General features: G+C 38.2%; 1 protein-coding gene across 1 annotated transcript; it reads left to right on the top strand.

Annotated features, from left to right (window-relative positions):
- The first annotated feature begins 2,603 nt into the window (after nucleotides 1–2,603).
- Nucleotides 2,604–17,787, top strand: LOC115804399 (multidrug resistance-associated protein 9). The gene is made up of 31 exons (XM_030764817.1): nucleotides 2,604–2,687; nucleotides 3,117–3,187; nucleotides 3,505–3,671; nucleotides 4,337–4,483; nucleotides 4,779–4,926; nucleotides 5,166–5,405; nucleotides 5,795–5,968; nucleotides 6,151–6,298; nucleotides 6,582–6,730; nucleotides 7,097–7,204; nucleotides 7,808–8,062; nucleotides 8,217–8,288; nucleotides 8,581–8,705; nucleotides 8,887–8,959; nucleotides 9,165–9,368; nucleotides 10,103–10,237; nucleotides 10,489–10,591; nucleotides 10,803–10,856; nucleotides 11,105–11,194; nucleotides 11,496–11,599; nucleotides 12,048–12,224; nucleotides 12,513–12,739; nucleotides 13,118–13,255; nucleotides 13,397–13,586; nucleotides 13,803–13,892; nucleotides 14,347–14,536; nucleotides 14,737–14,896; nucleotides 15,124–15,202; nucleotides 15,334–15,447; nucleotides 15,795–15,959; nucleotides 16,874–17,787. Exons 2-31 carry the CDS (start codon nucleotides 3,131–3,133, stop codon nucleotides 16,964–16,966), a joined length of 4,176 nt encoding a protein of 1,391 aa, XP_030620677.1. The 5' UTR covers nucleotides 2,604–2,687; nucleotides 3,117–3,130; the 3' UTR covers nucleotides 16,967–17,787.
- Nucleotides 17,788–17,792: the final 5 nt, after the last annotated feature.

Consider the following 17,792-nt stretch of genomic DNA (forward strand, 5'->3'; position numbering starts at 1 on the left):
GCTATATAGAAAATCACTGTAGCACCACATACTGTAATTTTTTATTCATTTATGCATTTACAGAAAATGTATAGTAAAATTTTACAGCAATTTCATTTTCGTCTGAGTGATGAGTACTTGTCTGTAAAAGTATTGTACTGGAGTGCAGTTTAACATTTTCCTCGCTATTTATTGGTCTCTGTTTGTGTTAGTTATTAGAAAACATATTGTCTTTTCTTTAAAAGGAAATCATTCTAATTTTACACATGCAAATGTGTTTTATGTGGAAATCAAAGTAGTTTTATACACTGTATAAAAAATCAAATGTCAGTAAAAAATCCATAACATTCTAATAAAATGCTTATAATATAATTTACCTGCAAAAATATAAAACAAAAGTCACTTTGTGTCTGTTACATTTTGAAGAATTTATTCTACAATATAAAAAACATATTATTACTTAAAATATATTTAACGATATATATATTAGGGGTGTCACGATATACCGGTATTGACGATAACTGTGATATTTATAAAATGAAATATTGACATCATGTTAATAAAACACATACAATGATATCGTAAACTAGAGATGTATTTCGGCAAGAAAGTGCGAATGTGAGTGCGCCTCAACATCATTGAATCTTAACTGTAGAAATACTTCATCTGTCTTCAGCTGAAGTGTAGTCAGGGAGCAAAAGACCACTGAATCCAACTATCGGACTGCTGCTGTGTGTAATCCCTCATCGTAGCACTAGAGACCTAAAACCTTCCCCATACATTTTCAATGGGAAAATAGGCATTTAAAAACAGCAGTTAAAAAAAACAAGTGGACCGATCAAACAAACTGCAGTCAACATTCATAATACTTTAAAATGAGAGCAAATATTTAAAGTTCTACACCTTTTGCAAGGAACCAGTGCTGGCTACGTGAGGTTGTTTATCAAATAATTTTGCATATTAACTTAGAACAAACCCCATAATCATTAATGGACAGCACAGGTTTAGAATGTAATGACTAACAGTTAAGCATCATGTACCGAAGTTCCAAGTTCATTCAAAACAGCTAACCAACTTTAGTTTCTCTAAAAATAGTTAAAAATACTACTATCTGACAAATCATTCCCCAGTTTCGAGGAGGATCGCTCCCCTTTACTCGAAGACACCAGCAAAGGGAGAACACCCTCACCCCTCACACCTGCCCGATGCTTTCGAATCAGATAAACCCCCAACACCTTGCAATCCTTGTCAGTGTTCCAGGAACGTTCAAGTTGTCAGTTTGCTTCACCCTTGACTTGACCTCTCCCTTCGGGCTGTGGGAGGAATCAGAACATCTGAAGCCTTCTCTGGTTGATTCTTGCCGCTTGCGCCATCCCGAAACTGACTGAAGAATCAACTCAGTGTTGTGTGAAACACCCTGAAAAATTCCGGATTTTTGCCCCTCATCATGGCTGGGTCTGCTGTTCTTCTCTCTCTAATCTGTTTTCACCATTGCTGTTAGTATATGTAACATAATTGCTACGCCACTTAGTTTATTTATGGTATTTGACATTTTAACCAGTAAATTTCAAGTAATTATAGTTAACCTTAGTTGACCTGATAGTTAACCCTTGCAGTTTGCTAATAACTGGGTCTAGGTGATAGGACAATTAGGCCTGCTATGGGGCCCAGTGAAATTGTGTCTAACTAGCTAGCATCAGCTGTGAGTAATTTTGCCAGTAGTTAGCCTCACTGGATGGTACTTTGTGTGGAGTGTTTAGGGATTCCTACATATAATATTAGCCCTTTAGTTTGTATTTAAAACTGCCTAAATTGATGGTGTACCTGATCTGAACAGCTAGTCTGATGTGCAGCATAGCTGAGATTCTGAATTTACTGTGGTGCGTTAATCCGCTCTAAAAATTCAGTAAAATGTACAATCATAGTGACAATAAGCAAAGCTCAGTCATTAAGGAATTGCTGAGTCATGAAAGAATGGGCTTCCTCCCATCAGAAAGACATGCATGCTAGGATCAGTGTTCCTGTCAGTGACCTTGACCAAGGAAAGATCAGCATTGTCACTGTTACCATGCAACATACGTTTACACAGGCAGGAATGGCTCCTCACCTACATCACCGAACAACAACACCAGCCCCCGCCCCCACCCCCCCCGGGGCGCCGAGACACCGGCGTTAATATTTGACAAGATGAATTTGGCAATACACCATGTCTGCAGAGAGCTCATCGATTAACCTTTGTAACCTTTATAATCTATCTCTAAATAAAAGTTTAAGTCACACAGTTTAAAAGATGGTTAAGTGAATCATATCCAACCTTACGTCTGTCCAGTTGTATCATATGTTGTTACAAGTAATGCAGTTCATATGAAACTCCCCTTCTAAATTTCTGGAAGTGATGTCTCACAATAACTCTGGGTGGAGGTTTTTCGACTATCACCCAGGAAACAAAAAATGTCTCAATGGCCTTAAATATATGATTGCTGAATATGAAGAACAGAAGATTAGAGCACAGGTGGTGGCAGGGGAGGAGGGGGTGGACTGTAGAGGACTGATAGAGGCTTTCTACAAGTCAACCTTTGAGACTCATAAAATCCTGTGATGTAAGTTCATAGCATGGGATAGCAAAGCACGTTACCGGTGAATGAGAGCATTTGGTTTCTTTACAGCGCGCCGTTGACAGGGGCTCTTCACCTCTGACAAAACAGAAGGTACTGAATCTCTACTAAGTTGCTCTAAGTCATAGCTGTTTGGTTTGAAGTCTACGAATGATAATGTATGGTAGGATTGTATGATACTCAGTGCTCTTTTATATGTATGGAAAGCTTTATATTTATGCATAGACTTTATTTTTTGTTCTTTGTGTTGGTATATCTGTATCTTATTTATAACCGGACCCTCAGTCAGTATCCCTACCTGTTGTCATTTGTATTTTAATGTATCTGGCTGCTATGACGATTTAATTTCCCTCTGGGGAAATTATCTATCTATCTATCTATCTATCTATCTATCTATCTATCTATCTATCTATCTATCTATGTCTATCTCTATCTATCTATCTATCTATCTATCTATCTATCTATCTATCTATCTATCTATCTGAGCTGTCTGTTAATCTGTTTGCATCTTTGTGTTCATAGAGATTTATAAAAATATGAAGAGCTTTTCAACTTCGCCAGCGATCTATGAGAATGTGGAGGGAGTCTCATTTGTGAGTGTATCAGTATACTGCTCTAACACTTTCTTCTGTCTTTATCGGTCATTAGAGACTTGACAGATCCATAGACATCCTCACTGTGATTTATTTTACTTTGGCGCTGGTTTATATCAGGGGTTCATTTGTTTGTTAGCTTGTTTCTTTGTTTGAATCATTACATTTTACTTAAACGCAATGAATTGCTGAAAACTATGCATCTGTTTGCATGTTTGATGTCATTGTGAATCATCTCAACTAACAGCTGTTCTTTTCATTTCTTTCCTCTGTCATTGTATCACTTTATCTCTCTCTTGCTTGTTCCTCATCTGTAGAAACAGAGGAGGGCAAGTTCTCCTTCGACAACAGAATTAAGTGCCACCATGAATTCATTTCCTGAGGGTTTACCACAACTGGACTACCGGGAAAGAGACCCCCCTCCTAAACATCATAAATATCATGCCACATTACAGAACCTTATTCCTTTCCGCTTTGGTTCTAAGTAAGTGAGACCTCAAACAACCAATAATACACGTTTAAAAAGTTAAGGTTTGATCCCACTTTATATTGTGTGTCTCAGTCTTTTTAGCGATGTCTGCTTATGAGGTATTAGGAATCCGACTGATGCACTGATTGTAAGTCGCTTTGGTTAAAAGCGTCTGCTAAATGCTAAATTGTAAATTGTCCTCAAAGAGGTTGTATTTACTTATACAAAGTAAGTCCAGCACTAAACTGTCAGTGTTAGGTTTTCAAAGCTGCAGTTGTGTTTTTTTAGCCAACAGCTGGTTAAGGTCATATAGAAAAAGATGTAAGCTTCTGGAGAGGTTTTCTCCAGATATTTATACGTAATTTACTAACGATGTTATTTCTATGGTCCAAAGGAATCTAAGAGTATTACCCCAATAGTGACAGAACAGAACAGAATGGCTTATGAGAAAATTTCATTTTTAATGTATGAAAAATGGCTATTTTATTTATTCATTGTTACTACATACATATTTATTTACATCAGAAGCTTAGGATAATCAAGACACAGTACAGTTTCTAAAGAGGAAGTTTTTACCCACAGTGCATCATTTGAACTTCATGCAATATTTGTCCACTTCTAAAAATACATTTCTTGGTAATGTGCGTTTAATTGTGTGTGACTGTGTGTCGGATTGTAAGGTCACACCCGTTGGATGATGCCGGGTTCTTTTCCTTCACCACGTTCGCGTGGATGACGCCCATGATGTGGAGACTGTTCCGGAACCGCCTTGACCGGAGTTCGCTGTCTCTGTCGTCTCACGATGGAGCACACAACAATGGAAAAAGGTTTTTCCTGTTCTCCTAACACTGCAAAGAAAATAGAGGGCCTCATTCAGTCAAACTGCAACCGAATCGCTTATGTGACAATTAAGTAGTATGTCGGTTTGCTCTTAAATAAACAGCAATGCCATCACTCTCCCTGTCAAACAAAATTGTCGAATAAAGACATTTTTTTTCTTTGTTTCCTTTTCACTCTGCACATTCATTTTGGTATGGACAGTTTGGGACATAAAATATGTAATGATTTGATGGTTGCAAGTTTTCCACTCTCAGATTCTCAACTGATACTGTGTGTGCTCAGGTTGCAGAGACTGTGGGAAGAGGAGGTATCCAGGGTGGGCTTGGAGAAGGCATCTTTGGGCCGAATTATCATGCGTTTCCAACGAACCCGTTTAATAGCCTCTTTCATCATCTCTGTCATTTTTACCTTCTGTGTTTTTATTGGACCGGTATGATTCCTCTTTTTCTCCTGTTTTTCACTAGAGTTCTGATTTAGTGTATAATGCTTAAGACCATTCAGTGAAACATATGTTAAAGTTTACATAAAATCCTAAGTGTACAATATATCCTTAGCTGCATTTATCAGGATTTTGACTTGTATTTGCAAATATTTCCTGACTTTTGTGGATGTTCAGATTCAGTGGATCGCAGCACAACCCATTTTCTCTTTGTTTTCCATGATTCTTAGTCTGTCCTGGTAAATGAGATCCTGAACATCATAGAACAGCCACAGGAGTCTTCAACACTTGTTCACAGTGTGGGCCTTTGTGTAGCCCTGTTCTTCTCTGAGTTCTTCAAGGCGTTTTTTGCCTCTCTGCTGTGGGCAGTGAATATTCGTACAGCCATTAGAGTGAAGAGTGCTTTCTCCATGATGGCCTTCCAGAAGATCATCTCACTGAGGGTGATGAACAGTATCTCTGTTGGAGAGGTATGCTTTAGATATGTATTTTTTGTATCATAATTTTTCAAAGTTCTTTTTTCTTCTTCTTTTTCTTTTATTTACCTCGGAGGTAATCTAGCTCTATACTATCAAAGGGTTAGCATGAAAGTTTGGGGGTTTCACTTAATTAATTTTCTTAACTTCATCCAAGAACTCAATTTCTCAAACATTCAGTGTCATTTAATTCTGCAAATTCCCAAATTCCTGTCTTCAGTCTTTGTCACCAAAGAGAAAGAGGTAGACAATATTCAAGGTGTACAAAACCAGGCCTTAATCAGTCAGATTACCATGATGTCAAACAGTGTCTATGGTATGTTTTGTACCCTTCATAAATGGTCAAATTGATTCCAGTGTTCTCCTACATTTTGTTGTTCCAGACGATCAATGTCTTGACAGCTGATGGCTATCGCATGTTTGAAGCAGTGGTGTTTGGAACCTTTCTTCTCTGTATTCCTGTTCTACTCATCATGTGCATTGCATATGCTTGTTACATCCTGGGTTACACTGCTATCATAGGAGTGCTGATTTACCTAATCTTCATCCCCATCCAGGTAAGTTTTCTCCTCTTCCTCTGATCATCTCACATTGCCCAGCAGAATCAAAAGAGTTACGCTGTTTTCTGTATATTCCCATTTGATTTTTGAAATGTAATTCTATCTATCTATCTATCTATCTATCTATCTATCTATCTATCTATCTATCTATCTATCTATCTATCTATCTATCTATCTAGTTCTCCATTGCCAGACTGATTAATGTATTCAGGAGGCGAGCAGTGACCGTGACAGACAGCCGTGTTCGCACCATGAATGAGGTTCTAACCTGTATCAAGCTCATTAAAATGTATGCCTGGGAAGAATCATTTGAGAAGAAAATCACAGGTATAAAACTTGAACTCTGTAACATTTGAGTTTTATTTGTAGTACACTAACAAGAGGAGGAATCATACTATCAAACTTATTTCATTTTCAGTGCTAATTTTCTCAAAAGGTTTATGACGTAATTTTGTGAGAAATACCTCTGTGTAGCTCTCCATCAGTTGTAGTATTCCAGAAAGATCTGTTTTTCATTATATGTTATTTCACTTACAGCTCCACTATCTGTGTCACTGTGAAACACAGATAAACCACATCTGTAATTTCTCTCTCTCCCTCTCTCTCTCAGGTATTAGGAAAAATGAGCGATCGCTATTGGAAAAAGCTGGTTACGCACAGAGTGTGAATTCTTCCATAACTGCCATCATTCCCACCCTGGCCACCATCATGACCTTCATCGCTCACACATTACTCAAGTTCCCACTCAGTCCTTCTACTGTGGGTATCTCTCATTTCCCCCTCTGGTCCTCAAACAGTCAGCTTACAGTGTCAAGATAGCACTTTCCCAGTCCTGAAATACAGCAATTAATTCATTTTCTTTAATACTTCATTTAATGAATTGTACATGATTTCATTTAATTAATTTGTATTGAAGAATTTGAAAACTATATCATAAAATGCTCAGCCTTAGTTCTGCAGTGTTAAATCTTTTATCATAAAATAATTAACCTTTCGACACAACACGCATATGACCCAGACAATATGTTGAAGTGTTACCAGCCTACGGTCTATGTGTTACACATAATGTTTATGTGCAGATCCCCATCCCTTCTTAACTCTCTCACTCTCCTCTTCTTTCTGCAGGCCTACACTATCATCGCTATATTCAACTGCATGAGATTTTCTTTGGGTCTGCTGCCCTTTTCTGTTAAAGCACTGGCTGAAGCCCAGGTTTCATTGGCTCGATTAAAGGTAAGACTTCATTTACATCCTTATTACCACTCCTTCTGTCCCTCCTCACTTCACTACTTTTTTATCAGTATTACTAATGTTGTTTCCTTATCCCTTCAGAACTTTCTGTGTCTGTCTGTCTCTTGTTTTCTGTCATGGTTCAATGCCCCTTTTGGTTCCTTTATCAGAGCGCACTTGAGGCAAGAGTACATATAAACATTGACTACACGGTCTTCGTGTAAAGATACACTAGTTGCTCTCTGCGCACGTTTTTAGTAAAGATAAAAGACATGTTGGTACATTGGTCGTAACCTTTATAGGAGCAGGTGCTTCAAGACTAGGTATGTTGTGTGAGCCTTTTGCGTCAGCATTTTACACATGAAAAAAATTCACAGAAGATTTAGATCCAATTATCCTCACTTTTAAGGAAGAGCCAAGAGCCATTTCACCCTCATAGTTTGAGAAAGCAATATATATAACTCCTGAGAATCTTGAAACTAAAATATATAAATCAAATCTGCTATTTTATCATCAGCTGTTCATTTCATCATTTATTTGCATTAAAGATGTTCATCCATTTGAACAGACATATTTATGAAATATATATTCACTTTGAATTGTCAGAAACTGATGCTGACTCAGAATCCAAAGTCGTACCTGACCACGATAAAGAGTCAGCACTCAGCTATACAGATGGAGAAAGCTTCATTCTCTTGGAGCGCACCTGAAAGCAGCCCATCAGCCGCCAACGGCACCACCAATGGGGTAAAAGGAGTCAAAGAGTCAAAGGACCAATTTCAGAATGGCACTCAGAAAGGTGGAATGCATACAGAAGAACCCAAGCCAACTTTAAAGAGCATGACATTTTCTCTACCCAAGGTACAGGTCTAGTATACAGTACAAGTCTAGTATTCATGGACATTGAATAGTACTTTACACATTGTTGTATCTTATTAATGATTATGCTGATTATTATTTTTAATTTTCTTTATTTTCTATGGGATTGTAGCAGTCATTCTCTCTGTGTCCACAGGGTAATCTGCTTGGAGTTTGTGGCAATGTTGGAAGTGGAAAAACATCACTGATATCCAGCATTTTAGAACAGGTATCCAAAATTCTAGAAATGCTTGTCTGAAATGATTACAGAAATCTACAAAAAGTTTACCTGGTAACGGTTACAGAGATAGTAAAACATCTGATTTATATTACATTTCTTAAAGTGCATGTGTTTAGGGCTCTGAAAATGTTTTCGTTTAGCAGGCACTGAAAAAAAAATTTTCAATCATTTTCCAGTGAACTTGTGTGACCTTTTTAAACAAATAATTTGTAATTGTTACCGTGTGATTGAGGGTTTTCTTCGTTTTCTGTTCTGTTAACAAACTGACTATGCTCTTCAGATGCACCTGCTAAACGGCTCTGTGAGCGTAGACGGATCGTTTGCTTACGTTTCCCAGCAAGCCTGGATTTTTCACGGCACTGTGCAAGACAACATCCTAATGGGAGAGCCCTTTGATCAGGCCAGGTATAGCATAATAGTCATAATAGTCATAGAAGTATGTCACGCCACACTTGTTTGATAAGACTGTTTTACTGCAGACGTAATGAAAATACTTTGTACAGTATCTGCTTTATCGGATAAGACAGACTTGGTCTATTTAGTGAACTGTTATTTGTAGACTTCTGTGTTTCTGTTTCATCCACAGATATAACAGAGCTATTCATGCTTGCAATCTCAAACCAGATTTGGCAATTTTTCCCTTTGGAGATAAGACTGAGGTATGTTTCCCTAGATATACTTTGTTAATAGGTTTTTAGTTATCCAGTTCAGTTCTCAAGTTATGCTTTGATTTAAGATCACTACTTCATTTTATTATTAACACACTGTCAGGTTTGCTCACTAGAAAATTGTGAAATGCCTTTGAAACATCTTATTTATTTGGGATTTGTGTCTCATGGGTGTATGGTCTATTCTTTTGTTCAGATTGGCGAGAGGGGTTTGAACTTGTCTGGTGGACAGAAGCAGAGAATAAGCTTGGCAAGAGCAGTCTATTCAAACAAAGACATCTACCTCTTAGATGATCCTCTCTCAGCAGTGGATGCACACGTTGGCAAACACATCTTTGAGGAGTGCATTAAGAAGGAGCTGAAGGGGAAGTCTATCATTCTGGTCACACACCAGCTTCAGGTATAAGACTTCATGCCACATTCAAACCTTAGACTCCATTCCCAAGGTCCTACTGGTTTCAGTTTTTTTCAGTTGAATAGCCCTGTGCTAAATGTTATCAGTTACAGAGAAACAAAACTGTATCTTTGAGTCATTTAGGTCTCTTAGTGAGTTTACATTTCTTTATTTGTGGTAGAAAACAAAACTGTATACTGTACTGATTTGTTACCACATGTAAAGAGCCAAGCTAGCAGATATGTAGCATACAGTCATTGGATAGTGACCGTAGTATTCTCTATTCTCTGCCCACAGCAGGAAACAGACCAATTTCATTCCATTTATTACAGTATATACTATAGTTTTATAGTAGTTATAAAACTATTGTATAGTTTTGTAGTAGTTATTTTCAAGGTTCTGAGTGAATATTATCATTTGATTGCAGTGCCATGTACTACATAACATGATTTCTCAGACAGGTCATGTACTGTCAAACCTTTCCCCTAGATAGGGAAGTGGTGTTTGAACTGGTGCTTATATAATAAAGCAGTGTCTCATGCTGTTGAGGAAGACTGTAATATACCTCGTTTGAACAGATAGTTCATGCTTACTCATGCAAACACAAATTCATTATAGGTGTTGTTTCCCTCTGGTCTTGAAATCGTTCAATGAGTAACTCCAATAAAGATTTCAGTTATTGCTGTAACCTTTCCTCTGGTCTCCTCACTTCTCCTTTTTGTTTTTTTTTTCATTTGCAGTATCTGGAGTTCTGTGATGAGGTTCTCCTGTTAGAGAATGGAGAGATTAGAGAAGCTGGGACACACAAAGACCTGATGAAAGCAAAGGAACGATATGCTCAACTTATCAACAATTACCAGCTGGAGCAGCCGAATGTAAGCACAAAGCTACTGTTTTTAGTTACTGATTATGCCTCACTGAGAATAAATTACCTCCCTTTAAGTGCAACTGATGGTCTTAAACTCAACATGCTGTTCCTGGTAAATTACGGTATTTCATGGCATGACCTCTGTGGCTTTCATCACATAAATTATTTTATAGTTAATGTTCATTTACATGGAATTAATTGAACAGTCACACTGAAAATGAAGCTGAACCTCACTGTTATGACCTTTGAATTGTACAGGATCAGAACCAAGACCAAGCAGCCTCAGAAGTGAAAAAGGGCCCAACAGAACAAAAAGAGAAGAACCAAGACAACATCAAAATGAATGGGATTGATAATCAAGGTTAAATATTCTATCTATCTATCTATCTATCTATCTATCTATCTATCTATCTATCTATCTATCTATCTATCTATCTATCTATCTATCTGTCTGTCTATCTGTCTATCTATCTATCTATCTATCTATCTATCTATCTATCTATCTGTCGGTGTCTTAGATTGGTGTTGTTGAGATGAATTTACTTTCTTACAATGTCTCTGTATTTCTACAGCTTTTGATATGTCAGATGAGAAAACTGGATCAGATGATCTGCCAAAAGAAAAAGGTAAAAGCAAAGGTATACTCTAAACAAATGTTGTCATACAATTTAATACATACTTTAATTATATTTCAAACTGGTGGTCCGGTAATATTTGAATATTAGAGCTACTCAATTTTGCAAATCCCAGAGTTGGATGTGTGTATCATATTCCAAAGAGCAATGGTCATATATAAGAAAATGCTTTCAGTATTCATCTGAGACTGTCTGAGGGAATGAAGGTTTAACTCTGCATGTGTATGTGTCTGTCACAGAATCCAGAAACCAGCTGGTGACTCAGGAGGTCTCTCAGGAGGGTTCAGTCACGTGGAGGACATACCATCAATACTGCAAAGCTGCAGGAGGTGAGTGTTTCCACAACAGCAACGGGTTTGTCATTTACCACTGTTATTCTTATGATTGCATTTAATTTTGTTTAACAATCAACTCATGACAGACCAAAGCTTAATAATAGATCACTTCTACTGAACTTCTAGTGAACTGTAAACTATGAATTTACAGTTCACTGTGGAAATAACGGGAACATTGAAATCTTTTCATGCATGATTTTCCTGGCCAAATCAGTTACATTCTACCTGTTTAAAGTGCTGCTGACCTGTGTGTTTGTATTTGTGTGTGTGTGTATGTGTGTGTGGTTATTTCCAGGGTACTTCCTGTTGTCCTTGGTCATGCTGATCTTTGTTCTGATGGTGGGGAGTACAGCGTTCAGTAACTGGTGGCTCAGTTACTGGCTAGAACAGGGCGCTGGAGTAAGTGCACATTATTCTGTTTATTGAACATTTTCATTTGTAGGAAAGTCCCCCCTCCCCATCATGTTTCTTGATGCTAACAGTTGGTATCCTTAGAAACCATAGTAGTGAATGAGGCCATGGCTTGGCTTCATCAAAGTTGTTTTTTTCTATTGAGTTGTTTTAAGGGAAGAACCTAATACTGAAAAAAGTAAAGTTGCAGACTTGTCCTTTGATAACATGCTTTTATACATTGTATAGGAAAGATTGAAAAGCAATAATGAAGTACAGCATACAATATACTGGATTAGGTTATAAGAATGAGTTAAACAGATGATTTAGCCTAAGTGTACAGAGGCATTTGCTTGCCAGTCATTTTCTGTACATATTTATGCTTAAGGTGCAGTGGCTTCATGCTAATGCTTGTGGCTATACTCAGTGTAACCTGTAGTTTTTTTTCCCATTGTAGTCTGCAAATGTCACAGATGCTGGAGATATCTCACAGAATCCAGACATTCAGTTCTATCAGATGGTGTATGGGCTCACAGTGATTGGCATGATCATTCTCAGTGTTCTCAAAGGCTTTTCCTTCACCAAAGTCACTCTGCATGCCTCCTCCAAACTTCATGACACCATGTTTAAGAAGGTAAGCTTTGATAGATACATAGATAGATAGATAGATAGATAGATACATACATACATACATACATACATACATATATACACACATACACACACATACATACATACATGTATGCATACAGACATACTTGGGGTTCTTATTCAGGGAAACTGTCACACTAACAGTATTTCTTGATAGTAAGAACATGCCAGTAATTTGTTGTGGTGCATTTTCACAGATGACTTTTTAGTCATTTTTAACCTCTCTCTGTAACCCTGAACTCATGTTGTGATTCTGTGAATTTTGTTTTAGATCCTGGGCAGTCCAATGAGTTTTTTTGACACAACTCCAACGGGTCGCATGGTGAACCGTTTCTCAAAGGACTTGGATGAGGTTGATGCTGTGTTGCCCTTTAACATGGAGAACTTCCTGCAGTCCTGTCTGATCGTCACCTTCACCATCGTGACCATCTGTGCAGTGTTTCCATACCTGCTCATTGGCGTAGCAGTGCTCGCGGTCATCTTCTCTATTATCCTCTAGTGAGTCATACAGATTTCTATTAAACAGATGGACAGACATATACATGCATTCACATACACACACTCACACACTCACACACACACACACACACACACACACACACACACACACACACACATGCACGTATATACGCTCAAACACACTTGTATGCACACAGGCATGTATGTTATACATATGTTTAATCTTTTCCATTCATGTTCTTTATTTGCATTTTTCTTTGTCATTGAACAAGCAAATGAATCAAATATATCAAGATTATGATTTCTTATACTATATAAGTCTATTGTCTGTCTAAGTATTAGTACTGGAGATGTTCTCTGAAAAAGGCGTATTGATTCCCAACTGGTTTCAGTGTCAGACTTATCTCTGTTCTGTAGTGTGTTCCAGAGGAGCATCAGAGAGATGAAGAGGATGGAGAATGTTAGTCGTTCTCCATGGATTTCACTCACCACTTCCACCATCCAGGGTCTGAGCACCATCCACGCCTATGACAAGAGAGAGCAGTACATTCTACAGTAAGGCATCAAGTCCTAGATTTAATTTCAGGCCTGAATCAAGAGAATTAAGTAAGAAATGTATTTCTCAAACTGTAAGTCTTAAATTAAAGTTCTTTCTGTGTCTCTTTTTCTTGACCCTGATGTTGGTTTGGTTGACAGGTTTAAGGAGCTGAGTGACATCAACTCTAACCACTTCCTGCTGTTTAACTGTGGAGCTCGCTGGTTGTCCTTCTGGCTCGACTTCATGTCTGTCTCCATCACCTTCTTGGTGGCGCTTTTTGTGGTCCTGATCTCCAACGACATTATCAACCCTGCTTTAAAGGGTCTGGCCCTGTCCTACACCATCCAGGTAACACACTGAGGGGACAAATAATCAGTGTTCTGTGTTTCTATGTATATCAGACTTGGATGAAAAAAGCACTGGACGACTGACAAGAGAGGAGAGCACTGAACACATGTATTTGACCCATTTGTGGTGCACATGTGCTCACCCATGTGTTTTATTCTTTTAAAGAGTGTGTGTTTTTTTGCTTCTGTGGGACTCACAAGGCCTTTTTTGTTACAGTTGACAGGGATGCTTCAGTATGTGGTGAGAATGTCTACGGAAGTGGAGGCCAAATTCACCTCGGTGGAGAGACTGCAAGAGTACATCACTGTGAGAATTCTTTAACACATTCCTTTATGTTATCTTATCGACCTCTAGATTTTTTTTCTCACCAAGATTTATTAACAAGGAACATCACAATGCATATCAGAGAAGTATATCTTCAAAGCTGAAACATAGAAAACAAATGGACTTTTGAGATTTGTTTCTTTTGGAGACTATGGAAGTAATACTGAAATAGACTGCATTGAATATCTGTTACATAAGCTGTAAACAAATCAAAACTTATCAGAGAGCAAACTCAGATCTCAGATCTAAGATCTTAACTACTGATCCTAAGCATCAATGACTTTAAATGCTATTTGAGATGTTATAGATGTTGAATGACAGGCTTACATAACTCTGAGATAGATTGAATTAAACACTTTACAATGTTTAAGTGGAACATTTTACAGTGTGACTGTCTTTTACTGTCTCATTCAAATATGAATGCTCTGTTCTGTAGGGCTGTGTCTCTGAAGCACCCAGACAAATCAAAGGCACTAAGATTCCTGAGGGCTGGCCACAAGAGGGCGCTATAACCTTTAAAGACTACACAATGAGATACCGAGAGAATACTCCCATAGTACTTGATGGTGTCAACCTCCAAATCCAAGCCCATGAAAAAGTGGGCATTGTGGGAAGAACAGGCTCTGGTATGATTTCATATAATCATATGAGTTACGCTATGGTCGCAAAGCATGCATCATACACTGTGCTGTACTGAACAAAATTTTAACAACAATTTCAAGTTAATCACCAGCCACAGATTTAGATTCAGGGATTTTCATCAACAGTTTGCAATAGTGATGAGAAATGTGTGAGTAAGGTGTGTAACTTTCTGTTTTGGTGTTAGGTAAGTCCTCTCTGGGTGTAGCTCTGTTTCGCTTGGTGGAGCCAGCAGGGGGCAGTATTCAGATTGATGGAATGGACACTGGTGCTTTGGGACTGCAGGACTTGCGAAGTAAACTCTCAGTCATACCACAGGATCCTGTACTGTTCATTGGCACTGTCAGGTAACACAGCATGCTAAATCAACACACACACACATGCGTACACACACACACACACACAAACACACACACACACACACACATCTCACAACAGAAACACACACACACAAAAAGAAAAGCAATCCATATTTAATTTTTGAAGTTTTATTTGATTCTCTCTGATGCTGCACAGCTTTTAAACTGAACTGAATATGTCCAGATTCTTGACCATGTTTGTTTACCTACGGCAGGTATAATCTGGATCCATTTAATAACCGCACAGATGAAGAGATATGGATGGCCTTAGAGAAGACCTACATGAAAGACACGGTAAAGACAACATGGTAGCTCCAGCTACAGACTCTTCTATTTATGATTAGATCAGATAAAATACAAGGCATATCAGTTATTGAATGATGAATTATGACCTCTGTCTATCTATCTATCTATCTATGGATCAGATCTCGAAGTTACCGGAGAAGCTGCAGGCTCCAGTTGTGGAGAACGGAGAGAACTTCTCAGTGGGGGAGAGGCAGCTGATGTGTATGGCTCGAGCCCTGTTAAGGAACTCTAAAGTAAGAACAACCCCCGCCCATCTCTACAGATACTCACATCCCTCTAATGACAGTGAAATGTCACATTCACGTATGCACATACACATACACAAATGCCACATGGATACGCAGATTTGTTTACACATCTGGTCTATAAACAGTTGAAGTTCTGGACCAAGTTTTCTCAATGAGATATCTGGCTGAACCAATACAATACAAATCAGTTAACAAAAATCAAGTCCCATGTAATTCATTACAGAAACGCAGGTTTGTATGTAGCTTTTAGTCTCAGTGTGTTGTGGTTAGATTTCATTAGAAATGCACTAGTCGTAGGCATTTGGAGAGTGAGAAATTCCCTCTGTCTTCAGATCATCCTGCTGGATGAGGCTACAGCCTCCATTGACTCAGAGACAGATTCCCTTATTCAACACACCATTAAAGAGTCTTTTCAGCACTGCACCATGCTGACCATTGCCCACCGCATTCACACCGTGCTGGAGAGTGACCGCATCCTCGTCATGGATCAGGGAAAGGTGAGTACACGTTCACCCATACCATGTAGGGCTGTGTATTGGCAAGATTCTGGCAATATGATACGTATCATGATACAAGGGTTACGATTCAGTATATTGCCATATATTGCGATACTGTAAGCAAGTTGATATATTGTGATTTTTGCAATCTAAATTTAAGGAAAACTGTCATAGTATAAAGAACACACCACCATATGCATAAAATCTGAGTAAAATAAAGTTTACTTTTTTATGCAATCAAAACAGTGGGATCTGCATTTGCATTTAACACAGTCCCTGTAACATCCAACATCATAGCACTACTTTTTTAGCAAACCTAGCTGACACTTCAGCTCTGTATGCCACGGGAGCTGGTCTAATTCTTTTGGATTTAGCCATCAGTGGTAACGTTACTAGTCAGCTAGGTTTGCTAATGCTAATGTTAGCGGTGTGTCCTTACTCTACTTCCTGTCTCAGTTTACGTTGTTACGTTAAAGTGGAAGACTCAATGGTTAAGGATAGATTACAACACTGCTATCCAGCAGTCTGGCGTTTAAACACAACACAAAATTAAGCACTATCTGCCACAAATCTTTGCATGTAAACTATTAATTACGAATCGATACAGCGTTTTTGAGAATCAATACAGTATCATAAAACATAATATTGCAATACTCAAGTGTATCGATATTTTCTTACACCCCTAATACCATGCCTCCCTCACTACAAGAACACAAACCTTCAAACATCACAACAGTGTGTCTTTTTATGTAAAAAAAAAACAATAAAAAATAATAATAAAAAAAAAACTGCTGCAGTGCTAAAGGAAACTTACCCTTTAAATATTTTTAATGCTCTCTCTTTCTCTCTCTCTTCCTCGCTCTCTCTCCCTCTCTCTGTTGCGCTCTCTCTCACACTATTTCTGTCTTTCTCAGGTTGCTGAGTTTGACCGCCCTGAGGTTCTGATACAGAGACCTGAATCTTTGTTTGCATCTCTGCTTGCAGCAGCTAATAATGTGAACACGTGAACAATCGAAACAGTTGCACACAATTACACACTGTTCACAGGATATGAATTGCATATCCGGGGGCACTTGTGGCCTAAAGGTTGGAGATGCAGGCTTGTGACCAAAAGTTTGTTGGTTTGATCCCCTGGACCGGCAGGAAAAATTCAATTTTACTGTCATTAACAAAATGTGCAGGCACATATGTAAACGAAAAAAGGGCAGCAAAAAGAGTAAGCTACAATTCATCTGTTGTCACGAAAATTACCCTCGGCTTGTTCCAGAGAGTTCATTACCTCGACTTTCCGGACGGCAGTAGACCAATTCAGGCAAGCCTCTCAATGCAAACACAATCCCAACGTCTCACACTCCCACGGATTTTGTCTTATGACTCCCATAAGACTTTTGTTGACTTTCTTTCTCAATGTTGCTAAAAACCCACAAAACATATTCAAAATTCTGTCATAGTAGACATCTAATGTGTGTTGTGCCAGATATATGATGTAATGTGGCAAAAATGCCTTGCCTATGCTTCTGATGATGTTACTGAAGTACTGGGTTTTTGTAAAGAATCTCTGTAGGCTAAGCATAATGTTCACTGCTGGAGTAATGTGTTTATGCACTTTGCTCTAAACCTAACTGTTTATCAGCAAGAACACATAGTTCACTTGAGGTTTGAAAACCACCAAATCATTTTTAGTTCGCTCATGTAGTGCTCTCACAGGCAACATTTAACTTCTTTCCACACTTTTAAGGTTTTTTTTTTTTTAAAGACAATTATTATTAATAAATTCAGTATTTTTACTGAGCCATTGTATTTCCAAAAATTTATAGTTTACTAGATATTCCA

The sequence above is a fragment of the Chanos chanos genome, chromosome 2 (genome assembly GCF_902362185.1).
Source record: "Chanos chanos chromosome 2, fChaCha1.1, whole genome shotgun sequence".
Taxonomy (NCBI): Eukaryota; Metazoa; Chordata; class Actinopteri; order Gonorynchiformes; family Chanidae; genus Chanos; species Chanos chanos.